The sequence below is a fragment of the Acomys minous genome, assembly GCF_964271855.1.
Source record: "Acomys minous genome assembly, chromosome: 3".
Classification (NCBI taxonomy): Eukaryota; Metazoa; Chordata; class Mammalia; order Rodentia; family Muridae; genus Acomys; species Acomys minous.
In genome coordinates this window covers 119131974-119159768 of record NC_140485.1, presented here as the reverse complement: position 1 = coordinate 119159768, position 27795 = coordinate 119131974, and the positions used below count along the sequence as shown (strand labels likewise).

The following is a 27795-nucleotide window of genomic DNA, read 5'->3' as shown; positions in this document are numbered from 1 at the left end:
CTTATCAAGTTCAGAAGTCCATGTAATGTGTGCTCATAAGGTGTCGCCAATAAGAATCATGAGCAAGAAGGCAAGAAGTATTCTAACACCATCCTACGTTAAAGTTTAATGTGGTGGGGCTAGAGAGATGGCTCAGAGGTTAAGAGCACTGGCTGCTCTTCCAGAGGTCCTGAGTTCAATTCCCAGTCACCACAAGCTGGCTCACAACCATCTATAATGCGATCTGGTGTCCTCTTCTGGTGTGCAGATAGACATGCAGGCCGAACACTGTATGCATAATATTTTTTTTTTAAGTTTAATATGGCATTTGATAATATTCCCAAGTTAGCAAGTGAAACTTAGGGTTTAAGGAAGAGTCAAAGAAAGCATTATGTACTTACAGCCATATACTTTGGCCATGGTAGAACAGGCGCAGGAAAATGCACTCTGTTGGGATTGTGAAGTGCTTAATGCCATGAAAGGCACTGCAGGGCTCTGGCCCTTCTTGCCTGATGGCTTTGCCACTACTAGTGTAGTACTTTCAGTTTCTCTCATGTGCCCATTCACAAAAGATGGTCAAAAAGAGAAGATCAAAGCAAAACCTCTCTTTTGAGTTTCCTCTCAAAGGGTCAGCATCTTTTTGTGCAGTGTCCTTTGTGACTCTTAGAAGCTATAGTGCTTCAAGATAGCAGAATGTGGCGCGTTTGTTGCCACAGAAGCAGCAGCGCCCTAGAAAAGTGTGAGGGAGCCCCTTAACTTGAAGGATGGGAATGGCTGGGCCCCCTTGATCCCCCGGAGTGGCTTGATCCCCCGGAGTGGCTTGATCCCCCGGAGTGGCTTGATCCCCCGGAGTGGCTTGATCCCCCGGAGTGGCTTGATCCCCCGGAGTGGCTTGATCCCCCGGAGTGGCTTGATCCCCCGGAGTGGCTTGATCCCCCGGAGTGGCTTGATCCCCCGGAGTGGCTTGATCCCCCGGAGTGGCTTGATCCCCCGGAGTGGCTTGATCCCGTATCAATCTGCCACGTTCAAGCCTTATGAGGTTGTAAACTTGCATTCCGGTGTGGATTTCTAAAAACCCCTGCTGAAGGTAAATTACCGCTTACCTTGAGGGGGGATACATCAAATATTTTAAACATTACTAAGTTCAATAGTTTTCGAGATTAAGCACCTCATTTAATAATAAAAAAAACATCAAAGAGAATTCTGATATTTCTGGGCTCTACCGAAAAGTGGGTAACATACACACGTAGAACTTATAATTTGCCAGCGGCAGCCACTCAACCCAGTGGTGATAATTTCTGTTTTCAACTACAGTCCTCGAATAGTCCAAAGTAGGCTTTTAGAAAGGAAAATTGTAGGTACTGCCTCTCACCGATTAAGCGGATTTCTTCAGTTCCAATCATGGGCTCTGCTGTTTTCTAATTCTCTGCTTACAGCATAGATGTGGTCATGTTTGCACATGTGTTTGGCTACACGTGCTCAGCCCTGTACGGCGTGGCCACAGCCACGTCCACGCCTTGAGCCGCCTTCCCTAAGCAGCAGCAGGTCTGACTCTGTCCCATGGTTTCCCACCTCAGGATTTGGAATGTGGCCAGAGGTGCTAGCGCAGCCATCTGGGAAAGGAGGACAACGCGGCAGAATTCACAGCACCATCGTGTTTGCTTGTTTTATTGGAGACAGAGCCTCGCCGTCTAGCCCAGACTGGCCTCAGTGTTTCGATCCTTCTGTCCCAGCCTCCCAAGTTGCCATCTACCTGACTCTACTTTATTTTAAACCTTTGAACATATGTATATTTTATGATTATTGCTTTTTTTTTTTCAGATTATTGCTGATCTGGTTGTAAAATCTACCCTATTTCACTAGGCCATGTTTCATTTGTCTCAACTTTATACAAAGCCTTCATTACACTGTTTTAACAATTTCGAGAAAGCAATGGTGAGATCTTTTTAATCTCCTTATGCCTACGTGCCCTTTCCCCTACACGGACTCTGTGTGCAGGTGACATGCAAGGATAGTTTTACTACATTGAAGTACAGCAGGATGTGGTTGCACACTCCTGTGGTTGCACACTCCTGTGGTTGCACACTCCTGTGGTGCCGTCGTCAAGTGCAACCTGGGCAACTGGCGCAGGAGGATTTAGAGTTCCAGGCCAACTTGTGCCGCATAGGAGGCACCATGTGAGCCTCAGCTACGTAGCAAGATCCTGTCTGAGTAGCTGGAGAGGAGGCTCAGGAGTTCAGAGCGGTGCCCATTTTACTGCAGGGAATACTTGAATTTAATGTCCTGCGATTCCCCCGTCTCATATTTGCCTTTGTTGTGAATCCAAGTGTGGAAGTCAAAGGAGCTGGGGTGAAGGTGGCAGCTACCTTGTGCCCCTGAGGGACTAAGCCCTGAAAGTGTAAGAGCAAACTGTTATGTCTGCTGAAGATTGCATGGAAACGCCTAAGAAAGCCATCTCAGACTGGAGAGGTGGCCCGCCATGTTGTGCAAGCACGAGATCCCCAACATCCACATGCGAGCTGCCCACAGCAGCCCTTGTCTTTAACTCTTGTTAGGGAGAGAATAGAGATGGGCGGGGTGGGGGTGGGGGTGGGGGGGGGCTAGTGAGGGGATAGAGATGGGCAAGTCCTGGCGCCAGGGGTGGGGGTGGGGGTCACTGGCTAGTAAGAGGACAGAGACGGGCAGGTCCCAGGGGTGTCACTGGCCAGTTTAACTGAAGCAGTGACTTGTCCCACAAATAAGGTGGTTGAAGGAGGCAGGTTCACGTCGGTCTCTGGCCTCCACATTGCACCCACATCCCGCGTACTCACGAAAGAAAACTGGTATGACATGTGTATGCATCTTAAATGAAGAGAGCTCAAGCCGCAGCATTCCTGGGGTTGTGTAAGAGCAAAGTCCTATGTCAGAGATAGGATTGTAACATTTAAGAACGTGATCTCGGGCTGGAGGGGGCTGGGGACTGAGTGGGCAAAATAGAAAATGGGAAAATGCGTATGAAAAAAAACAAATCCAACTCACTGTTACTATTGGCTGTTCGCTTCCTGGTGAGCGATCGCAGCTGTGGCTGTGACAGACAAGTCAGCGTTCATAAGGCCCCAGGACAGAAACGTCTTGACTCCTGGGGCAGGTGGCCAGGGTTTAGTCCTGACTCAGTGACCCAGTTGGCTGTTTGACTTTGGCCTCTCTGTGCCCATTTCCTGTCTGTCAGGTGGTGACTGGCCATGGTGACTTGCACAGCCTGTGCTGTGGTGAAGCTCAGCGTGTTTCATCAGTGGGCTCCATCCTCTGACTTGGACTCATGGTGTCTTTGGCGGGGGCTTCTGGCCCCTTCAGTCAGCCTTTCATTTTTTTCCAGTAAAGGTCGTCAAGGGCAGCTTACAGTGTACAAAGGAAGCAGAAGCTTCCATTTAGGTGATTTTCACACATTGGTGTAAGCCTGATTTCCGTGACCTCTCGAGCTAAAGTGTGAAGAACCTATTCTTTGTTGTTGGAGCATGTTCCCTGGACACGGACACCTTGGGCACGGTGGGTAGTGGCTGGGCTCTGGTCTCCTCACTGGTCTTCCTACGATCTCCAGCACGTGGAGCTTCTCGGTGAAAGTTGTTGTCTTAGGAGAACAAACTAAACTACAGAGCTTTTGCTTTGCTCTAACCCGAGACGCGTCCAAGGCCACAGTCTACTGTTGTGTAAAAACAAGTCGCACACGGGTTAGCACACTTATTTCTTGTGTTTTGCCAATTCAGATCTAAGTGTGTGTTAATTTAAATGTCCAAACCTTTGGAGGGAATCATTTTCTTGAGGATTTATTCATTTCAGCGGGGTTTGCCAGCCCTTATACCCAGCAGTGGGCAGGGCGATGCAAGTGAGAGAGTTTATAGTTGGGTTGAAAACACCTTGAAAATGCGCGCAAAACAATGTATATCATGACAGATGCTACCAGACACAGACGTTACACAGACACAGGGTGTTAAAACTATCGGGAGAGTGAGGCAGCCCTAGGATGCCAGCCTTGTCCTTTACTTACTGTAATAAACAACCTATCAAAGGAAAGAAGGAGAGCCCTGCCTTACTCTCCCCTCCTTCATGAAGAATTGGCTGCTGCTTATGCTGGCAAAACTGTTTCTCCTCCTCCACCAATCCAGCGGCTGTCTTCTGCCACCCGGAGGCAGAGGGAGCTGCCCAGGGGCCTCCCACTGCAACTAAGACTCTGCTGGTGAGTTCCAAGGACTCTGCATCCTAGGGCAGCCGCTCCCTGCCCTCCCTTGATTAGGCTGTGTCTGGGTTGTCTGGGCAACTGTTCACAGCAGGCATCTTGTCATCTTTTACCCTCTGCTGTGTCCTCCCACCCTTCCCCCGGTGCAGTAGCAAAAAGAAGACTCGGGGAAAGTGTCGCGGCAGGAAGGAGACGCTGGGCTCTGATTGAACAGGTTAGGCAGTCCGTGGGAGGCATCTGAACCTGCACGCCTTTCACAGAGTCCTTCTGGCATGGGTGTGCGTGCATGTGAGAGTGTTTACTCGCCAGCGCGTGTGCCTGTTGCGGGGAGTGAGTGGGAGGGGGCTGCTGCTAGGTGAGGGGAGCTGCCGGATCTCAGTTGCCAAGTAGCTGGTAGTATCTGTCAGCTGTCTGCACACTGTTTACCCATCGGGGATCTATTACAAGTGCTCGAATGAACCGGCGGCTTGGGAACTAGCAGCTTCCTGGGAGCTGCCGTTACATAAGCATATATATTTAATATAATTGCCGAACAAGTAGCAGCACTATGCCTGGATCAGCTACAGCTATCCGACAAGAGAGACTGAAGAAGACCCACGCAAGGACAATTCCCCTTGGTTTATTCACCATTAATGAGGAAGATGAGCTGCAAAAGAGTGGAAATTCCAGAAGACCCAAAGGTATGCATTAGCCCTGCTCTCTCACCGGAGCCGGATCCCACCCCGCTCCTGAACACTGCTTATAGCACATGTTCTGGGCTGCGCCCACGGTGCCTGCTCCTGGCAGCCCTCACGACCTTATGACAGTTTGTGGGTCGTGTCACACACCTGTAGGGTGGAGTATTTGAATTTGGAATAATTTTTGTAGGTTTGGTCTATTTCACGTCAGCTACTTTTTAAGACCCAAACTGTTTTCCTACTGTAAAGGTCTTTATTGTCCGCTCATTCCTTTAAATGGGGGCCAGTGACTGACCTCATTAAGGGGAAGAAATCTGAGTTTGAGGGGTTTAAGGGGAACAGTGCCCTCACCTTCCTGTGGGCACATCAGATCATGTACTTCAGTGAAGTGAGTTTATCTTAAAAAAGGATGGATTAGGTAAAGTGATTTTTTTTTAATGCACTCTCTCCATGGGCAGAGGATGAGGATGAGGAGGTTTTCTTTACTAAGATGCTGAGGGAGAAAGAAGGGAAGGCAAACTTCCAAGGCGACTGCAGCGCGCAGAGCCGGGGAGGCAGGCTTGCACTGTGGTGCCCAACAGCTGATAACTGCCACTAAGCACTTGTGTAGCAGTTCACACATGAAAAGAGACAGAAAAGAGAGGTCTGAGTCCTGCAGCGTTCTCCCCTGCGGATGACACGCAGCAGCTGGCCGGGCTTCGGTCCCATGTACCGCCTCGTCCGAGGTACTGTCTCATTCACTCTCATGCATTTTTGAAGAAGGGCTTTCAGGCGAAGAAGGGCTTTCAGGCTTGCGCTCAAGTTTTCCAGCATCCTGATTCCCATAGCAGTCTCCCTCAAACGACGCAAGCTGTTCTCTCACGCAGATGAGAGCAGATGAGGTACCAATCTTGTTATTTGCATGAGCTGATTGAGTGTTAGCTTGTATTCTGTCACTGGAAAATTATTCTATCACTGACATTATTAAAATATCCATAGTACGGCTTGGAGCGCCAGCACAGCATGGCAGCCTCAGATGGTTAAGCCGACCTCACCAGCCACTGCTGCTTTGTGTGCCTGGTTCCCAAACGGGTCCTGTTGCTTTTGCTAAGTATAAGGGATACTGCCTACTTTAAATCCAAAAGTGTGTTTTGCTTCCGCCTTTTGTTTGTTTGTTTTTGTTTAAGAATCTTATCACTGTGGTTGGTTTCTGTTTATTGCTGGGGCTTCTGTCTGAAGACCAGATGACCTCAGATTCCAGTTGACATGTAGAGGAAAGTGCTTCGTAATTTGCCCATGAGTTGACACTTGAGTCTGTGCTGCTCCCAGAGAAACCGCTCTGAGTGGTCAGCAGCAGATCACTCAGCCTCTGAGGAGCTGGTGACTAAAAGTTAGTGGAGTATTTTTTCCCACGGCGTGCTTGTCAAACCGTTGTGGACCGCCTCCCCCTCAGTGCCCTGGACTAACACGAAGGGTAGCTGCCTATTCTGTTCTGAGTAGTTCCCATGGCTTTCTCTTCCTGCCTCCTACTCTGGTTGGGTTGGGTTTGATATATATATATATTTTTATTTCCCTTCCAAATAAAAACTGCCTTTGGATATTTATTTAAAAGAAAAGGCGAGAAGGGAAAGTCAGTACTTCTAAAGAGTCTTATTCAAGGAGTTTCTAGTCCCCTGCCATTTATCCCTTTTTATGTCTGCACACATACACAGCCACGTACACATGCACACACACAGACACACACAGATACACACACACACACAGACAAGAGAGACACACACACACATACACAGAGACACAGATACACACACATACACACAGAGACACACACAGAGACACAGACACACACAGAAACACAGACACAACACAGACACACACACACACACACATACATACACACACGCAGATCCTGGGGAGTGATGTGGGAGCAGTAGGGATGTTCACTCTCTAGTCCAGCTCTGCCTAATAGAAACTGGCAGCAGCATTTCATTTCTGCACTGTCCAGTGTGACAGCCATTAGCCACGTGCGTGTGGCTGCAGAGCCTTGGAAATAAAGCTAGAACAACAGAGGAAGGGAGCTGTTCTTCTTAGTTTACCTAAGTCCAAGTTGCCACACGTGACTACTCTATAGGGGAGCATATTCTGGTCTGTAGAGCTATGACATAGATTTGCGTCGTCCCTGCTTCGTCCGTTCTCCTAATGCCAAACAGGGCACTAGGCCTTGTGGTAGAAAATGGGAGGATGAGTTGTTCAGGGCCAGTCCCAGCTATATAGCAAGTGTGAGATACAAGGCCTGGGCTACTTAAGACCCTGTCTCAAAAAAAAAAAAAAAAAAAAAAAAAAGGAAGAAAGAAAGAAAGGGAAAGAAAAGAAAAAGGTGGGGACAGCGTACTAGCTCAGAATGCATGAAGTCCTGAGTTCAGTCCTCAGTGTAGCATAAACTGGGTGTGGTGGCCCATGATTTTGGTACGCAGAATCAATAGTTCAGGGTCATCTCTGGCCACCTAGGGAGTGTGAAGCCAGCCCAGGCCACATGAGTCCCGGTCTCAAGATACAAATCCTAAATTTTAAAGGCCGAGTTGTGAAACCTACTAACGTCTTCAGTGCGTGGTGGCCCGCCCGTGGCAGTTCATTCCTCCGTCACCCCAGGCACGCCTTACAGTCGCCGCTGATGTATTATATGTGTATCATCTCTCGCAACTTTTAATGGGGCTTCTGTTTCCAAAACAGAACCTGATGAATACAGGTGAGCATTAAGGCAAGCAGTCAAGTTTTCTTCTTGTCCCACGGCCTAATTAGGCAGCAGTGTCTGAACCTGGTGCGCAACGCTGCTCTGCGTGCCTAATGCCTTCCTTTTTCCTGTAATGATCGGTGGTAAAGAACCTTGCTATCTGAAGTCATTAAGCTGAGTGCTTCTGGGGAGGGTGAGCGATCAGTGAACATACTGTTGAGTAACCAACCAGGGGCTCTCAGGAATGGACGGTGTGAGCCACCCCCCACCCCCCAACCCTCCCACCCCCATCCCCACCCAGGCTGTTCAATGATGTGGCCTCTGAGTTACTAAGTGGAATGAGACAGGAAATTTGGTTAGCTAGTGGACAAGACCAGTTCTTAAAGCAGTGAGCATGTGCCCATGGTGAACGTGTGCCTGTGGCAAGCGTGTGCCCATGGTGAGCATGTGCCTATGGCGAGCACATACCTGTGGAGTTGGCACTGGAGTGCACATGCTTCACACGCCTTGCTGTGGCTGACACATAGCACTTAAATAGTATTGGAGCAAGGAAGGCTGGTCCTGCGGCTTGTCTACCCCTACATGTTGAACCTCCACGTAACGGTTACCTCGGGCCTGCCTAAGCGAGCCTTTGTAGGCACTCCAGAGGTGAGTGCCCTTGCTGGGTTCCAAGGCATGCTTTCTGAGTTTTCGTGAGCACAGTATGTCATTAAGTAATGACGCCTTCCTCACTAAGCCAGCCAGCATTCATTCAATATTCGCTATGGCAGTGTTGGTTTCAGGGGTCACACAAATGCTGTGGTGCAAAGAAAGTGGAGTGTTGTTGCTCTCAAATGTGTTAACTGTCTAGTAAAGGACAGCAAATATAGCCACCAATACAAGAGTATGCCTTAAAATGAGGGAACCTGGCAGAAAGGACGGGGGAGCGACAGACACGTGAATGAAGTGCCCATGACGAGGCTGTTGGCTGCAGTTTCAGGCTGAGGGAGAAGGATCATGGCTGGAGTTCTATCCATCTCAAACATCTGGTCAAGGTTGGAAAAACATCTGGAAGCATACCCAGGACCCAAGGCAGGACACGGGATGAATGGACGGGGCGTACCGAGGACCTAAGGCAGGACACGGGATGAATGGACGGGGCGTACCGAGGACCTAAGGCAGGATATAGGGTGAATGGTGGAAAAGCTTCTTTAAAGTGGTAACAAAACCTAGTTCTAAGCCCAGTGTTTCTGATGGTCACTTGCAGGGCTCCAAGTCTACCCCAAAGCTTGACAGTTACAGTACTTGTGTAGCTTCCCTTCCGTAGTGACTTCTCTACCGTGTGTGAACCAGCTAAAGTGTTGTCATCAGACCATGTATTCCTGGGTTCTGTCTGTTCCTTACTCGTTTGTTTGTTTGTTTGTAACAGTGTCTCAGTTAGCCTAGGCTGGTCACAGACTCACCGTTGCACTGAACATGACCCTGAAATCCTGAATTCCTCTTGATCCTCTTGTTAGCCCTTCCATGTTCCGGGATCACAGGTGTGACCCTCCTGTCACTCCCTTCTACATGCTGGGATCACGGGTGTGTGTCACCACTCCTTGCTTGGCTTGGTTTTTAATAAACCTGATCAGCTTCTGGCTCCAGTATTAAGTTTATTTGTGAGGCTTGTCTCCAAATAACTTACTTTTAGAAAATTACCACCCTCAAAATATGAAGGGCTGATCCCTGGCTGGTCCCCCTCCTTCCTTCCTTCTTCCTCTTCCCATCATGCTCCATGGCTACAAGGTCTCTTCCCACCTCACACTCTTTGGTGCTTTTCAGTGGTGATGCTCCAACTGGGGCCAGTGTTAATAACTGAGATTCAGAGCCGTATTTGAACTATAGTATTTTCATTTATTGTCTGTTTTTAAATAAGCCTCCATTTCAATAGATTGTTCACAGTAATTTGAATTTCTGCTTCCCTTCTATCTTAATTGCTTGCTGTGATAAAGACTGACCAAAAACAACTTAGGAAGGGCAGAACTTATTTCTCACTACAGTTGCAGTCCACCATGAAGGGAAGTCAGAGCAGGGACTCAAGGCAGGAGCTAAAGCAGAGACGACGGAGGGGTGCTGCTTGCTGCCTTGCTCCTCCTGGCTTGCGCGGTGTGCCTCCTTATACACCCCAGGAAGACCTGCTCAGGGGTGGCATCACCCACAGCAAGCTGGGCCATCATCCTATACCAATCGTTAATCAAGAAAATGCCCAGAGCTTGCCTACTGGCTAATCTGATGGAGGCGTGTTCTCAGTTGATGTCCTTGGCTCCTGTCAAGTTGGTTAAACGACAGCGACAGCAGCAATCTAACCAGGAGACCTGAAAAAATTGGAAGGCAGGCCACACCTGACCATTTCTTCTCTGCAGTAATCAGCAAGAGCTAATTGGCAGCTGCCGTCTGGAGCAGTCATGCTTCCAGTATCCCTGTTCTTTAATAGAATGTGAACCAACTGGTCTACCTCAGCTACATTGCCATGGCCATTTGCTTTTAAAGCCCCTGACCGAATGAATGAATGAATGAATGCATGCCAGATTCTTTACCCTGGGACCTGAGTTTCCTGTGGTCTGGCCCTTATCATTCTCTTCCGTTTTACCCTAGCTGCACCAAAGTCTGGCTCGTCCCAGCCCCCTCGTTCTCCGGGCCCTTCTCATGGCGTTCCTTCCACCCTCTTCCCCTTCCTTCTGTGTCCAGTTACGCTAATTCATGGTTTGGAGTCAGATCAGGTGTCCTCCCCTCCAGACCTCCCTTCCTTGCTGGGCTCCTCTGAGAGCCCCCTTTCCCCCCTCCTTCCTGCCCCTCCCTCTTCCCCCCTCACCCCCCTCATCCCTGCCAGCCTCCCCATCCTGGTGCAGAAGGGCCACCCTTCACTATGCGCCCCAGCTCCCCGAGTCCTGAGCTTACTTCTCTCCTGACACTCCTCTCAGTTGACTCCAGCTGCATACCCCGCCCGGCCCTTCTCTGGACGGGACGCCTAAGGGCCTGAAAGCCTCCTCTTCATTCTGTGTCCGGGCGGGCAGAGTGCGTAGAGTGATGAAGAAGATAAATTTAGCATCTAATATAACTTCTCCAGTGGCACTCAGAGGAAGGATAGCAGGCTACCAAGATGCGACTTGATAGCCTATGATCATATGGTGGGGGAGGAGGTCCCCCTCAGTCACAGACATAGGGGAGGGGAATAGGGTGAAAGTGGGAGGGACGGAGGAACAGGAGGATACAAGGGATGGAATAACAATTGAGATGTAATCTGAATAAGTTAATTAAAAATTTTAAAATAAATAAATTTTTTTAAAAATTAAAAAAAAAAAAAACAAGTGCTAAAGGTCTGATATTCTAAGGAAGGGTTGGGTGCGTTAGAGCCGCCCTTCCAAGGTAATGAGAGGGGGAGGGAGAGAGAGAGAGGTGGAGGGGAGAGTGGGTCTGCTCTGTTAGCCACATTACTCACCACCTAGCTGCACTTATATAATAAGATCCCGGGATTTTGTTCCAGTTTGCTGTTTGCTGATTCTGTTATTTTCTCTGGTGTAAAAATGAAGGCATATACTTGTCTGGTATGGTGACTACTTTGCTCATATCAAGGTTAATACTTTCTGTCCTTTGTGTTCAGATTAAATTGTTGTGAAATAAAATTTCCCCTTGAAATCATGACATAGTAGTTCTGAAACACCACTTTCCTGCCACCCCTGTTGTTAAGTTGTATTTAGAAACCCTTGGCACATAAACCATAGGGGGAGAGCCCCTGCAGATTAAAGTCTGTAAATGGAATGTGATCTGCCTTTTACGTGGGTTGTTGGACAGGTGATGATCCAGCTCCTGTGATATCCGCCTGTGGGTGTTCTGTTGGACAGGTGATAACTATCCAGCACCTGTGATGTCCACCTGTGGGTGCTCTGTTGGATAGGTGACAATTCAGCACCTGTAACATTCATCTGTATGCGTTCTAGTGGACAGGTGATGATCCAGCACCTGTAATGTCCACTTGTGTATGTTCTGTTAGACACGTGATGATGATCCAGCACCGGTGATGTCCACCTGTGTGTGTTCTGGTGGACAGGTAATGATCCAGCACTTGTGATGTCCACCTGCTAAGTCATGAGTCTTTGTTCACTGAAGAGTCATGGGATGAGGCATGTGACACGACTCTGCTGTCCTTCTCACACACCCTCCTACTTCTTCCTTCCTTTGTTCTGTAGGACATGAGCACTGTCTGTTACCAGTGTCCTTTCCTGGCCATTTCAGAACAAGGTAAATGATTTCAGTAGGAAATGTTAGCAGTGAGTGAGGCAAAAGTGAAGTGTATTCTAGAAGAACACTAACTTCAAAACTCCCTATTATAAAAAAGAACTGCTGGTGTCAAGTTGATTGGCACAACATTGATGTACTTAAGAGACCCTAAATGTAATCTTTATTCAAAATATCTGTATAATCATAAGAAGTGTTGATGCAAGAGTGACTAACATTATCTGATCTTTATCTTTCTCTTTGTGGAATCTCTAAACATTTGTAAAACAAAAGGCTCGAACTGTTTCCTAGGCATTCTGTGTTAGAGAAGAAATCATTTCATGTCACTGAATGGAAGAGAACACGCTCAGCCTGTTTATAATCAATGCATTTTACAGGTAGACACTATATGAATGAAATTTCCTGCAGTGGAACACCAACAGGCTTAAATTAAATAGTTGATGTGGTTAAAAGATAATGACTCAAATCATAGGATCCAAGCACAGTTAAAATGCCTAGCTTGTAACCTTCGCACATTACTGACTTGAAGGTCATAGTCTGTTTGAGTTGACTGCCTTTTGTCCACTAATGTCAGTGCCTCAGGAGTAACTTTAACTTGTTGTTTCTAAGAAATATTCCAAGTGAATTGCCACCTCTTTCATATTTTATTTTTTGTTTTTTTCTTCTTATTTGGTTCCATGCTTTTATCCACTAGTTTGCTTATCAAGGCAAGAACGTACATAGCCCAGGCTATCCCCAATTTTCAGATCCTCTGGATATCTAGGAAGAACCTAACTTGTTTGGGGTATTCTCTGTGTTAACTACCAACGGCAAATCGTAACCCCACTGTACTGCAGACCCAGGTGCAGTGCCCCACAGTGTGTCACAGAAGGGCAGAGGACATTGCATTTGAAGCTTTTACCGCAACACCATTCCATGTATGCTGACTGCAGAGTTCAAGTGCGGTATTTGAGGCTGTCATCCCAGCAAGGGTTTGTTAGTGAGAATATAAATTTTTCTAAATTCTATAGAATATACAAACCTAAGTCCAGTGTCGAGTTGGTACTGAGTATGGGGTTGAAATGAAGTCCAGGAGCATGGATGAAGGAAAATGTTCAGTTTTAGTCATTAGTATATATGAGTTAAGGGGCTACAATGACCCTCATTGAAGACCCTGGCCTTACTCAGTGTGAATAAGGTATTAAAGTAGCAGAATTCAGCAATAGCACCTGTCCTGAAAACACTGGGGTCAACACTGTGGAGGCCAGTGTCACCTCTGCATGGGTAGCAGAATTATCCCTGACATCAGGAATCAAGCATTATCAAGAGATGGCTTAGAATGTGGCTAGAGAGCTGAGACCCTTACCGGCCCCTTTAAAGATCTTCCTGAACAATGCAGCACAAAATCTGCTTAAAAGAAATGTACCATGTTGACAGTTGCCCTGATCCCCTATATAGAACTGTACAGTTTCAAGGCCTACCTTTATCAGTAGTTACAGTGGGAAAATAGGGTGCTACGCATAGTTAGCCAGGCTGACAAGTATTGAGGGGCCCCAGGTCCAAGTGAACTGCTGTTAGTAGGGTTCAGTCTAGGTTTCTGTGAAAGACTGTGGTGTGACAGGAAAAGTGCAGCCGATGAGGTACGTTGTTCACTCATTTCTGCCTTTTCTCATCTGTGATAGGAATTAAATCATTCTTGGGTGTAGGAGGACTAATAGACTTTGTAAATACACAACACACTTCCGTGACAGAGCCGGAGCTCATAAAACGATGGATTATAACAGTGATTTGTAACCCAGTGACCCATATTTTCTGTTCACTTCTGGTTTTGTAAGATTCATTTTCAATCGTGTGTGTGTGTGTGTGTGTGTGTGTGTGTGTGTGTGTGAGAGAGAGAGAGAGAGAGAGAGAGAGAGAGAGAGAGAGAGAGAATCTGTACAAATGTGTGTGGGTTTCTACAGAGGCCAGAGGAGAATGTCAGATCCTCCAGTTAGAGTTTGTGGTTTTTGTGAGCTGCCAGAAGTCAGTGCTGGGAATTGAACTTGGGACCCCTGCAAGAACAGCATGTATTCTTAACTGCTGAGCCATCTCTCTGGTACTCTATTCATTTCTTTTTTCTTTTTTCTTTAATATTTATTTAATTTTAATTTGTGTACATTGGTGGGGGAGTGTCAGATCTTGGAAGTACAGACAGTTGTGAGATGCCATTTGGGTACTGGGAATCGAACCCGGGTCCTTTGGAAAAGCAGGCAGTGCTCTTAACCACTGAGCCATCTCTCCAACCCCCTCTATTCATTTCTGACATGTTCTATTGGTTGGTTTTACAGGAACACTACTGTGCTTAGCCATGCCTGCTGTTCTACAACTTTGCCCAGTGTCTTTATTCAGAGATGCCTCTCCTCCTTGTGTTTGCTGCCTTTATCTTAACTTGGGTATAAATGAAAGTGTCTAGGAATGCTGACTCAGTGTGTTGTGTTGTTGTTGTTGTTGTTCTTTTTGAGACAGGATCCTGCTGTGTAGCCCTGGCTGTCCTGGAACTTGCAATGTAGAGCAGACTGGTATTGAACTCACAGACTTTGTCCCCAAAGTGCTAGGATTCTGGTGTGTGTGTGTGTGTGTGTGTGTGTGTGTGTGTGTGTGTTGCATGCAAGCATAAGTGAGGGTGCGCTACCACACCCAGCCTTGAGGCCCTTTTTAGTAATTTCCCTGTAGTGGCCCTGTGTGACTAGATCTTTGTTCTGTGTTTACTCACGTGGATCATAAGTATTAGGTTACTCATGAAATACCCTGTAATTTTCTTGTGTTTAATGAAAGAAGTAAATTACTACATTAGATCAGATCACCTCACTCACTGTTTCAAATACAATTCAGGGAGTGTACTTTATTCCTTAAAATTGGTGACAAACTCTTGGTCTTTGTTGACTAGGGAGGAATAGCAGTGATTCATCTTGGAGTCTTCAGAAGGAATTTGTTTCTTAAAATGACCAGGTCCCTCTTACTCTTATGATGGACTGCGCGTGTGCCCATCACCCCATGGGAATGTCCTAGGACTGTCGGCAGCTTTCTACTGGTGTGGCCGTACAACTGCTTGTTCTCAGCATGCTTCATGCTGACCTTTATGTCAGAACTTCTTTCTCTGTGGTAGGCTTCTTTCTTCTTTCTTTCGTGAGTCAACTGTGATAAGTACCTCGTAGACACTTAGGATGGCAAAGCCCCCAGTTGCAACCAGGTAACACGCTGTTGTCAAGCGTGTGCAATTCAGACTCTGTATCCCGAAGCAGCGGGTACTGGATGCCTTGTGGCTTTCCTCAGAGCTCCGCCCTCAGCTGCATGGCCCTCAGCTCTTCCTCCCCTCCCCTCCTTCTAACCCTCATCCTCTCTGCTTGACCTGAGGTCATTTCCATAAGGACACACAAGCCAGGTCTCAGGGTTCATGGATCGTGAATTTGTCTCTTTTGTCCCAGCCAAACTATAAATCACGTGCCTGTTTGCTGAGTCATTGTTACGTCTCCTTCAACCTAGACTGTGCTCAGACATGACATTCTATGTTAAATTCACTCTGCGCTCTCCAGCACCCTAATACACAAGCTTTAGTGCAGCTGTAGTGCCCTAAATATTAAGATTTTTAAATTGATCAGAACATATCCAGCAGACTTTAACATTTCTCATCAATAGTTCCAAGACACGTGACCTCTGGTTTCCCAGTTGATGTATATTCTCTTTCCATTACGGCCTTGGGGGAGATGCCTTCTAGAAGCCAGTTCCAGCTTTCTGGCCCATGGGTGGTGGCTGTATGTGGAAGCATAAATCTAGCTCCTCAGGAGCACTGCAAGGCAGAGAGGAGGAGGGAGGGCAGCCACGGAAGTCTGGTTCTGCAGGCTTGAACATTCCAGGGCCAGGACTTTGTTCTGAACCTGGCAAAAGGCAGAGGCATGAGATCGATCATTACCCTGAGCGTTGTCATGACTGTGACTTTGTATGAAAGACCTTTGCCCACCAGCCTTCATGTGGAAGTGGTACGTGGCTTGTAAACGAGACAGCGTTATGGCCTCGAGACTCTGAAGCAACTTGCCTGCATCAGCTCCTAGTGGCCAGATCCTCCTGGGAGCACCTCGTACTGTCACACTTCTTCAAGTACCCGAGCTGATTATGAAATGTTCACTTTGAGTTTGTGGCACATAGTCACTGTGGCCATGTTTGAATTACTATCAACATACGCTTTCCTTTTGAGCAACTGGAATCAACTGTCAAGGCTGTACAGCTTTAAGTTATAGGCCAGCGAGAAATTACATAAGAAATTCTCAGTGGTTTAAGCTCACACCCACCCCTACCCACACCCACATGCTCCACTAGCTCCTCTGTGCATCAGGAAACGTCTCAGAAAGAGAGGATGGGTTCCTGCTAAATTAGCAAAATCCAGCCTGTACCCTGTGGCACCCCTGTCTATCCGCACCCTTGGCAGTGCATCTCCCTAAGCCATCCTCAGAAGTTGCCTTTTATGCGGCTCTTGTAAAGTGGGCTCCCATCAGGTTCTTTAAGACCTAGAAAAACAGGTTTCTCGGTAGGAAGACCTTTCAGACAGCTGAGGCCTTAGGTTTCAAAAGTTTGGCTCACTCAGAGAGCCATGCTTTCTCTATGATTTTATTGCAGCCAGTTCTTCTGTGAGTCTGCAGTGCTAACGCCTTTCCTCACCTGCGCGCGGTGCTGGTCACATCCCGCAGCTTACCTCTAGTAATTCGGGATGCTGTGACATTAATAGTAAGTGGAGTTGTGACTAGAACTCCAAAACAGCCACCTAACCAACACTTGTAGTCATCAACCAACTTTATGTCTTTTTCTCTCGGTCCGGTTAATTTCCGACTCCTCTCCACAGGCTTATATAACGCAGTGACATGTCTGAAGCTGCGCAGCCTTCACTTCAACCACCGTGCAGGTGCTCAGCGGCGCAGGGCTGTGCCAGTACTTGTATCCACTGCACCTCTGCATTCCCTGAGGCCCGCAGACCTCACCTTTAGCCAATGCCGTGTGTCTGTCCTGTGCTAGGCAGTGTGCTACATGTGTCCGTGTATGTGAGTGTATATGTTCCTGCAGGTCTAAAGCCTCGCCCCCTGGGAGCCCACATCTGTGTGCATTTCAGATTTCAGCCTTTGGGTGTTAGGGATGTTCAACCTGTGTCTTAAGGCCAATCTACTTTGGCCTTAAAGGGGAGGTGGTGTTTTAACTTATAACAAGGAAATGCTAGAAGAAGAAAAGATGACATAATAAATGCCCACATGCTCATGGTCTCAGCCATTAAACATATTTAAAACATTTTACAGTAAAAGACCTGAAAATGGGAGTATATATAGATGTGTATATATGAAGATAGATAGATAGATAGATAGATAGATAGATAGATAGATACAATATCTGATGGCTAGCATCAGTTTCCCCTGTATCCTTCTGTAGTTGACTTCTGTCTGTGCTTTCATCTTCTCCCCAATGCCTTGTCCCGGTCCATTTCTGTGTCTCTGATATGTGCACACATCTGTAAATACCATACTACCTGTCACTTCGCAGTTTTGTGCTTCTTCCCACATCCTCTGCCCATCTAGAATGTTCACCGCAGCCTGGAGCTCTGTAATAAGACAGGCTTAGCGTCTGCAGTTCCGCAGCTGATGGGGAAGTTGGCTGCGGCCATGTTTGGGCTTTCATCTTGTCGCCATTATAAATCTCCACTAACCTTTCAAGGACTTCGAGGGCACGCGTGCAGACTTGTCAGTGTATGCTCCTGGACGTGAGTGGGGTGTGCATTCTCATGTGCAGACCTACTGTGAGATGCTCTCATTGGCATATTTATTAGTCATGGACAGCGGATGGGAGTTATTGCACCTGGGCTTGATGTAGTAAGACACTTTGCTTTTCATGAATCAGATGGATATAAAATGGCACTTGATTTTAATGAAAAAAAAAAAATAGGCATTAACTCCTGTGGATTCTTTTGTTTTGCTTTGCTTTGTTTTTCGAGCGCTCGTCTATTCCTTCTTCCCGCTCTTACTCGGCTCACTGTTACTAGGTGAGCAGAGACGCTGCAAAGCCGGTGGATTAAGCCAGGCTTTGATCGAATTACTTCTACCAAAGTTTCATTCCGAGTGAAGGATATTAAGTAGAAAGAGGAGAGAGCATCTGGAGAGTTCTCAGGAGAGCATGTGTTGAAAACAGTCCTTAAAATCAGATTTGCTAATCGTTGGTGGGTTTCCATTATTCATGCAGTCCTTGGGCTTGATTGGCATGTGTGAAGTATAAACTCTGCAAATGCTGAGCATTAACCTGAATAATTAAAAGGCCAGGAGGTAGCTCCGTGTGACCGAGGGGTTCTTTATTATTATGGAGGCTATTTTAGTCACCAGGAGGAAGCGTTCATGTGTAGACAGCCAGTCTGAAGCCCTCTATGCTGCTGTAGCCCAGCCGCATGTATGTACGACTGCCTTATTTTCCTGGAAAAAGAGAGTTGCTTTGCTGGAAAAAAAAAAATCAATGTTCTGTGGTCTCTGTATCAGTAAGATGCCGTCTGAGTTCCTGGAACGGGAGCTGTGTTAGCATAGCCACGATAGGCCAGGAAGAGTGGTTTGTTTTAAGTTCCCTTGGTTCTTGTTCTGCAAATTTTCAGTCCCAAACTTTGGGCATTCCTCAGGGATGTCTAGTGGGCTCACACTGTTCCTGTGAGTTTTGGGGCATCCCGTCTCGGTTGGCATATAATGCTGGGAAACTCAGGGTCGCCTCTCGGAGTCGTAGCCTCATTCATCAAATGATTAAGAACTGATTAAACAGAGGCTTAAACAGAGTGCCACCTTCCCACTGGTGCTCAGTGTGCCCTGCGCCACCACTTAGGCTGTGAAGCTGTGTTTCCCAAATAAGGGTCTGTCACCAAAGTGGGGAGGTGGGGCGAGGTCTCTACTGAGATGCAACTGGGATTACAGAACAGAATTTCAGGGCCAATCAAATCAAAAATCACCAAGCTCATTCCTTAGGAGAAGGGAGGCAGGTGCAAGCATCAGGACAGAGCTCTGTGCTACGACAGCGTTTGTACTGTCTCTCCTTTTGAAACTGCTTCTCACTTATGCAGTTAAGGTCGCTCGGCCCCTGACATCACCATGTGCACGCCCGAGAGGGTGTGACCCCTAACCTTACTATGTGAACTAAAGGGGGTTTATACTCCGGTCAAAACTGTTGCCAATGTGACCCAATGTCAGTGAAAGGAGTTTACTTGAAACAGTGCTAGGCAGCAGCTAGGGAGCAAACCTTCCTTATATGGATGCCTGTAAATGTTCAAGGCTAACAACCACCAAATGCTAACAGTGTGTTCCATGAAGCAGGATTTGAGAGAAGAAAGATGTTTTGAAGAAACAGTGCAGGACTGCAAGGAATAATTTTTCCCTCCCAGAACACCTGTAAAAGTCTGAGTTTAGAATTTTTATCAGAACAGTTGTTTAGTGCTGCTTGCCAATAGTTAACCAAACGCTTGCTGTGTAGCACACAGCACTGTGCTGTTTGGACACTCCAGCGCGAAAATAGCCAAATAACTTTTTTTTTTTAATGAAGTGTCCAGCCTTCAGTGATTTGTTACAGTGACACAGACCAGGCTAAGTCACAGTCCATGCTTTCAGACTGGCAGTTAGCTTTCGGCTACAACCAGAAGTATAGCTTGTCTTTGAAGCATTCTTTAACTCTTATCTTTTGGACTACAACCACTTTAAGCTCATTGCTAGATCTGTAGACCCTGAAAGTTCAGTTAGCATGACTGAAATGTCCTCTCTTGTCCTTCTGCAAAAGAAAGCAGAAGCCTGGAAGTAGAAGACTCCTTATCATCCGAGCCACGCCACCACAGGAGGACTTGAAAGTCACATTCTCTTTTGCTACTTCCAACAGTCCTTGGAGGCACAGGCCCCAGAGAAGGGGGACGAATTCCTCCCCTAGCCAGGGGAAAGCTGAAGCCTCTGTCTGTCTGTTGGTGTAGCCCTGTGACTCATGGGAATTCCTGGCTGTTTGGAATTCCTCAGGGAGGAGGTCTCAGTGGCACAGTAGAGGTTGATAACTACACCTGCGGCCAGGACAGACTTCCCGAGCTTTCGTATCCAAGGGGAAAGAGCGTGCAGTTGAGCAGCGCTAATTCCACGCATAGCCTTTTACATTTCAAATCTGAGTACGGAGGAAGATACACAGCACGCTCCTGAGATCCCGAGCCTGGCACACATACTGCCGGGCCCCTGCAACCCCGGCCTGCTGAGCCTTGCCTCAGGTCCTCCCGTGTAGATGAAGGATAGTTGAACGTAATGAGTAAGGACGTGGCCTGTGGGACTGGAATGCTCCGGGCTCACTCCTGGCTCTGTTGCTCTTATCAGCCGTGTAACTTCAGGCAAGTCATGTGACCTCTGAGCCTGTTTCCTGAAAACCCTGTCAAAATGGTGATGATAACCGTGCTGGCTTCAGGGCTATCACATGATTAAACAAGGGGACACATGTGAACGTGTTAGGACAAGTAAACTGCATGAGACTGAATGGCCTCTGTAAATGGCTTGTTCACACACAGAATGCAGGGAGACCCCCTCCTTAGGAGAGAAAGACCCCTCAAGCTTCAGGATAGATGACCTTAAGAGGAGGACAGAGCCATGAAAATGCCACAAAGCACATGGCATGGTTGCAGGCACCTGTAATCCTGGCACTCAGGAGACTGAGGAGGCAAGGGTCTGAGTCTGATACCAGTGGTCTACAGAGTGAGACCCTGTCTCAAAAGATGGGGAGAGCAGATGGGAATGTGAAAGAGGGCACCCTAGGGCCTTTCCTACCTGGAGGTCCATCTGATATGAATGCCTGTCCAGGTGTGGCTGCATCTGCCGATGAGTTCTGTCATGGGCTTGCCATAACAAAATAGCAGTTGTGGCTTTAACAACAGGGACTTGTCTCCTTACCTAGAGGCCAGAAGTCTGTTGTGTCTGCAGAAATGGTGCCTTCAGGAACCTGTTTGCTGATTTGTAGATGGCTGTCTCTGTCTTCGTCCTGGATTCTCAGTCCACCTCAGTCAGTGCCTTCATGTCCTTCGATCAGGACACCAAACGTGCCCACAGGACCTTATTTGACCTTAGTTACTTCTTTGAAGCATTGTTTCCAAAGTACTGGGTGAGGGGACTTCAGGCCATGGCCCACGGCAAGCTCTGATTTCTACAGTTCTCTATGTGCATTAACCAGCCCTTTAAGGCTCCTCACAGTAAATTGGTTTATTCCAGTTAGAGCATCATCTTGGATCTGAATAGGGAGAGTCCCACACCACAAGGAAGGTGAGGTGGCTGTTGGCAGATTGTGATGTTGCTACAAGTTCTTAACCCACGTCCTCTGGCTGCTCAGTTGGCCATAAATATGTAAACTGGGGGTTTTGGGGCATTGGTGAGGGGTTTCCCCAAGACAGGGTTTCTCTGTGTAGCCCTGGCTATCCTGAATTTTCTTTGTAGACTAGGATGGCCTCGAACTCAGAGATCTGCCTAAGCAGAATTTTTTTTTTTTTAGATACAATTTTCATTTCTGGAGAACTTTGTACATGAGCACCCACTGTGTGTACATTACTCCCACCTCTCCCGGTGTGTACCGTTTTTAAGAGATAAATTCAAAGCTGGATGTAGTGATGCACACTTCTAAAATCAATACCCCAGATGCCGAGGCTGGAGGGTCTCTTTACAAGTAAGGCCGGCTTGGGCTACGTAGTGAACAGAGGGCTGCAGAGTGAGACGCTGTCTCAGAATAAATGAGGGAGAGATAGGAGGAGAGAGGAACAGGGTGGAGAAATGGTATCTGCATCGTAAGACTACTGAATAATTTGTAGTAGTACCAAAAAGTATATTTTTAACTCCTAATGTGCCACATCATTTTTTTAAAATGAGTATGTTTTTAGAATTGCAAACTCAGGAAGACACTCTGGAAGTCATCTCTTGAGCCACGTGGAGCTCCATCGTTCATCCAGCCGAGAAGGTCGCTCCACACCTGGCAGTCTTCGCACTGTGTACTACTGGTTCCATCCGATCCACCTGACACACCACACCCAAGGGACGCATGAGGAGTGCGGAAAAATTCAGGAGCCGCAGCTTCTCCGTGTCACAGTGCTGTGGTCTGGCATGGGCCTCTCTAGCTGGTTTTGCCCGTGCCTGCTCAGGCCCCTTTCAGCAAGGGCACGCTGGCTTAGAGCGCTGTGGTAATCTTACCTGCCCGGCAGTTCCTGGTAACTGTCAGCAGGTTTGTCCTTGTGCTCCTGCACAGGGCCTCCTGACCTCTGTCCTCTCAAGGAAACATTCCAGAAGAGTGGCAGCCGGCAGGTGCTGCTAGGTCCCTTTAGGCCCAGCCTTGGAAGTTGCCCATGGTTACCTTTGCCATGTACAATACAGGTCAAGGAAGTAGAAGAGGCCCCACTTCCTGGTGGGAAGCGTGGCCAAGTCAGAGCCAGAGAAGGCTGTGACCCAACCAGAGCTGTGACTGTAGCCAGCTGTGTGTTCCTGCGTCCGTCCATCTGCCAGTTGGTTGGTCTGTCTGTCTATATCTGTGTGTGTGTGTTCTTTTTTCTTTCTTTCTTTTTTTTGAGACTTTTTCTGAAAGAATTCAGAACCCCTAGAAAACTGCAACAGTTTACAAACCACTTTACTGGAGTAAGTTAGAGGCATTACATCATTTTCTCATTGGAAGAAGTTGAATTCCGTCTCCTGAACTCAAGCTTTTAGGGTGTCAGAGGCTCAAGGAGAGCATGGCGGGTTAGATGTGAGCAAGTGATGAGATGCAGTGGTAATAAGGAAGGGCCCAGGGCCTCTCTGAAGGGCAGCGTGACTTCCATCCAGGATATGGGTATCTGGGTTTGGAGCTGTTGTGTGTGAGACTTTATTTACGACAATAGATTAGGTGCTTAGATTAAGCACTTTGTCTTATTTCTCTGGGTTCTTGCATATACTCTCTGTGTGGTGGCCTGGCCTCGTACGATGCTCTCTCTCTGAACACGAGGAGCGGACGTCCTCGGATGCCATGCTCCTTCTTCCAAAGGCTCCTGAGGACACATTCCGTCTGCTGTTTGATGCACAGGGCTTGAAGGTAGTGTGAAGTAAGGTTACCCCAGGGGGACATCTCACTGCTCACCATTTGTTTCCTAATGGTTTATATACTTTTGTTATCACTTTCCCATAAATGTAGCCTCAGTGTTCAGGGAAACTACTAGACAGAAAACATGATTGTGTGAGGATGTGTTTAAAATGTGTTTAAAGTGTGTGTGTGTGTGTGTGTGTGTGTGTGTGTGTGTGTGTGAACTACATATATGTATGATCATAAACCCACTGTCCTAAACATCTGTAAGTGTATGCTTCTGTACCATTAGTACATTCACAGTGTTATGCCTCTAACGGGTTGGTTTAACAATTGTTTCTATATAAATATTTCTACCTTGCATAATCAGATTTACCTCTGCAAACCTATGTATCTTATTCCAAATCCCAAACATAATATAAGTGAGACATACCTGCCTCCTAAACACATCTGCATTAACAGATCCACATAATATTATAACCGCCACAAGTCTGTCACTGTCAGAATTCTATTCAGCAAGTCACACTCCCTGAATGTAGCCTTTTTCTACATGGTCAGCTAGCTCTAGCTACCTTCTAAGTCAGGGGGTTCAGCCTCTCAAACTGGAAAGTGGTTTTATATCTTACAAATAAAAAATGATAAGGTATTTTTGTTTGTTTGTTTCTTGTTTTTCAAAACAGGGTTTCTCTGTGTAGCCATGGCTGTCCTCAAACTCCATAAACCACCTGGCCTTTGAACTCATTGAGATCCACCCACCTTGCCTCCTGAGTGCTGAGATTAAAGGCATGCACCACCACCACCCCACTACCTAGCTATGATACAGTATTGAGAAATCTAAAAACTTTAATGACTAATAACTTGAGAGGCAGATAGGACATACCATTACAACTCTATAGATACATAATCTAAAGTTTAAAGCTTAAATAGACAGCATCTCAGTGGTAATATTGTTTTAGCCTATGTCACCTCATTATAAAATACATCCTCCATTTAGAATTTAATGTCATCCTTAGACTTAGAGGGAGACAAAAACAGACACGAGGACCCAGCATGCTCATGTGTCTGAGGCCATGAGTTCAGTCCCCAGGAACAAAAGACTAAAAGCATCAAGCATAAGAGAGCTAGGTATCTATGCAAAGACTCAAGGGACAGTTCCTGATATGGAGACACCATGACTATGCAAGTGTCATGTTTACTTCCTCTGGTAGATCTCAAATCCCCGAGTACAGCCATTTGCTTACCAGTCCCAACTGCTTCCTGTTGGAATTTCAGCTCCATGGTCAGAGGATGAGGACAGGGACAAGTCACTATCTCACTCCTAACTCTGCACCCACCCCACCCCCCGCCCCAACAGCTTTGTTAAATACTAAGAGGCTATTAGACGTATGGGGTTCCGAGTGATCATCTATTGTACAGAACAGGCATTACGGCATAATTATCCCTCTGTTTCCCCAACAATGCCCCTTTTCAGATCAGATCTGAAAGCAAATAAAGCAGCCAGTCATGTGGAGACAGCCCAGGTGGACCCTTTTAGCACTTTTTCATTTTTGGTTTCAGTTCTGTACCTGAATCTAGGATGTCTGCTTGTTTAATATGACCCTCTAAGTAAAATGTTACACTCACATTTTACCATGATTTTGGAATGCTGGGAAGATGATACCTACCTGTAATCTCAGCCCTGGGAGGTGGAAGCCGGAGGATCATCCTTGGCTGCGTATGGGCTCACAGGCCAACCTGGGCTACATGCAATACCTGCCTCAAAACCAAACAAATAAAAATTAATATTTGGACAAACAGTAAGGGCAAGGGGTGGGTTCTTAGAGCTGTCCTTTCACTGTCTGTTTTACTCCTCATATCCTTTCCTAGTCACTGGTGACGTACCTCGCACACACAAACACAGTCCCCAACCAGGGTTCTCCTCCTCTGTGCAGTTGCATCTGTAGCATTAGCCGCCTGCTGGCATGGTAAGCGAGGTGAAGCCACTTGCTAGACTGGGTCTGGGCACCACAGGGTAGCAAATCTAGGCCACCAGTTATGAACAAGGGGCTTGCTGGTTGCCATCTGTCTTTGCACAAACAGCTCATCTTTGCAGCAGAAAGATGAGCATAAACTGGGTCAGGTAGTAGATTGAACCATAAGAAATTGCCCCCATCCAACTATTTTTGACCCAGCATAACAGTTTAATGTTGTTCAGTCTACAGAGCACAAGTTGAGGAAATCTATTAAAATTGTAGACTCTTGTGATACAATATTAAGACATGTACTTAAAAAACACTACCCATTAAAGCCAGGCTCAATAATCCAAGGATTTCTACAGCACCTTTGACTTTAGAAATACCACTAATGTACAAAACATTGCAGAGTCCTAACTGTAGCAACACCAAAGAAGCTTCTGCAAGAGGGGTTAGCCATGGGGAGGAGAGAAGGAATGTTTGACTGATAAGGCTAGTCTCCAGCGGAGCACAGACGAGACAAAAGCCCGCAGGGCAGACCTGTGGTTAGAAGGGTTGGTCACCCAGACCCACAGAAGCAGTAACGATCGGTCAGGCCTCTGGAGTGCTGCAGGTAGGTATGTGGACACAGGATGAGGCTCCACACCCACTTACACCAAGTAGCTTAAGCCTTAAACTCAGCAAGGCCATGCTGTTTGCTGAAATCAACCTGGAAGATTTAATTTTCCCTTTATATTAAAAAAAAAAGTAAGACATGAATAGCTGGAAGGAACAATCCATCCAGTGCTTGGTAATAGTACGCTGTAATCAGCTTAAAAACTAAAAGTGAAAATAGTAGACTTCATAGATCATTGAGATCAATGTTAAGATAACAAAACAAAATCCAGGATGAGCTTTTCTAGTCCGAAAGCTCAAAGCCCATAAAGATCCACAGTCACTCTGAACTCGAACCTGGTGCCACAGTGGAAAATTCCACATCTATTCTTCATATCACTGTCAAAATACAGGTAAGGTGCATAAAGCACTGTATAAATTAACCTTCAGACAATGTGTGTGAAGGATACACGAGATGTAAGTGAATGCCAGGTTTAGCCTTGACTCCCATTTCCTGCATATCGTGTGTGTGTGTGTGTGTGTGTGTGTGTGTGTGTGTGTGTGTGTGTGTTGTCGTCAGATACAGGACACTCAACCTGTATTAAGAATATGTGAGATCTGGTGACGACTGTCCAGTAAAATGTTCTAGAATCTGACAGTGATTTTGTATTCTTGGCTCTTAGGTTTCTTGTGTTCATTCTATTGTAAAAATCAGAACTTGATAAGTACAGGATTACTAATTATGAGGCGTGATTCTTGAAGCTTTACAACTAGCACATTTTTCTTTGTGTTTGTCCTTAAAGACAGAAAGACTTATTTGCTCTTTAAGCTCTCAAGATTATCTCTTGCCAATTTATAAGGAAAAATATTTAGAAGTGGAGTTGAAGTCTTCAGCATTGCCTGTCCCAAAGACAGGGGTGTCTTATGAATCTGAGGGTCATTGACGCCTCTCCCAAATGTATGAGCTTGCCGTTCTGATTCTTTTAAAGGGCTTTGTTGTTGCCTTGGCAACTGTGATTAGGTTTCTCACAACTATAATATGGGAAACAAATTTAAAGTCATCACGTTACAAAACTGACAGGACAAGCAACATATTTGTGTTTCAGTTTTAAAATGTATCAGTTTAGTTGGATGCCATTTATCTAATTATAAATCATCTTATTCTGAAAGTTGTGAGGCTCCTGGTTTAAGATGAATATTCCCATTTGTTTAATCACAGGCCTTTTATTTTGTTTTGTCTTGGTTTGGTTTGGTTTTTTGAGACAGATTTTAATGTGTCACCATGGCTGTCCTGGAACTCACTTTGTAGACCAGGCTGGCCTCAAACTCCCTCTGCCGCCAGAGTGTTGGGATTAAAAGCGTGCACCAGCACTGCCTGGCTAATCACATGGCCTGATACACGTTGCTCTCTCAAGAGTCTTAATCTTTGTGATCTACTATCATAGTGTAGTATTTGTTTGTTTTTTTCCTCACGGCTCTAGGTAAACTCTTCCTTCCTGCCGCCCACCACTATCCTTTACTTACTCTTTTCTTAAAAGTGTGAAGTCACCGCAACCTCAAGAAGTGCTGGGCTTCTCTCGCTGGTCCTTGTTTCCTCTCTTGCTTCCTTGCTCCGAGCATCTGAAGAAAACATCTGTATCTGTCCATTGTAGAAGACAGGCAGCCTCCTGGGGGAGGTCTGTGAAGGCTTTTCAGCATCCTTATGGTGAGATACAGGATGTTACAGATTACAGTGATGCTGTGAGGGGACTGCAGTGTGTACAGGTGACTAAATAAACGGCATGAAGGACTGAGTTGAAATCTTAGGCAAGAACAGAAGAAAGAAAAGAAAACGACTGCTGATGCTGTGATAAAGGTCGTGATGCTGTTAGGTGTTTATTTGCTGGTTGGTGGCCACTTGTCAGTTGAAGGTCCTCCAGTGAGGACCAGGGAGACAGGCAGTTCAGCCAGTAAAGCCTGTAGAAGCGTGAGTTCAGATACACAGCACCCACGTTAAAACAAAAAGCCAAGTACAGCAGCATGTGCCTGTGGTGCCAGCACAGGAGAGACAGATGGGAGAAGCCCTGGAGCCTGCTGGCCAGGTAGTCTAGCTGGGCTAGTGAGCTCTGGGTGAAGTCAGACTTGACTCCAAAAAGTAAGATGGAGAGTGACTGAGGAAATGCCTGGGGTTGACTTCTGGCCTACATACAATTCGTTCTACCCCACCCTCACCCCCTGCCTCCCTCCCTCCCTCCCTCTCCCCTCTCTCATTGCTTTTCAGTTTATAGGTGAATTTATGTTTACTTAATGATACAGTACGCTTTGGTAACTTTCTATTCCCACCCACCTGCCTCCTCAAGGTGGGGG

The 27795-nt window shown here is 46.6% G+C and overlaps 1 protein-coding gene across 5 annotated transcripts in view; it reads left to right on the top strand.

Annotated features, from left to right (window-relative positions):
• Positions 1-27795, top strand: part of MAP7 (microtubule associated protein 7) — a 135032-nt gene that overhangs the window by 16427 nt on the left and 90810 nt on the right. Inside the window, exon 1 of one of the 5 annotated variants that reach the window (XM_084776274.1) lies at positions 4467-4872. The exons of 3 other annotated variants lie outside the window; for them this stretch is intronic. In XM_084776274.1, coding sequence (XP_084632400.1) covers positions 4740-4872 — 133 coding nt within the window. In that variant the 5' untranslated portion in view covers positions 4467-4739. Of the gene's footprint in view, positions 1-4466; positions 4873-27795 lie in introns of those variants that run through there. One more of the 5 variants, XM_084776275.1, reaches the window with a different exon arrangement.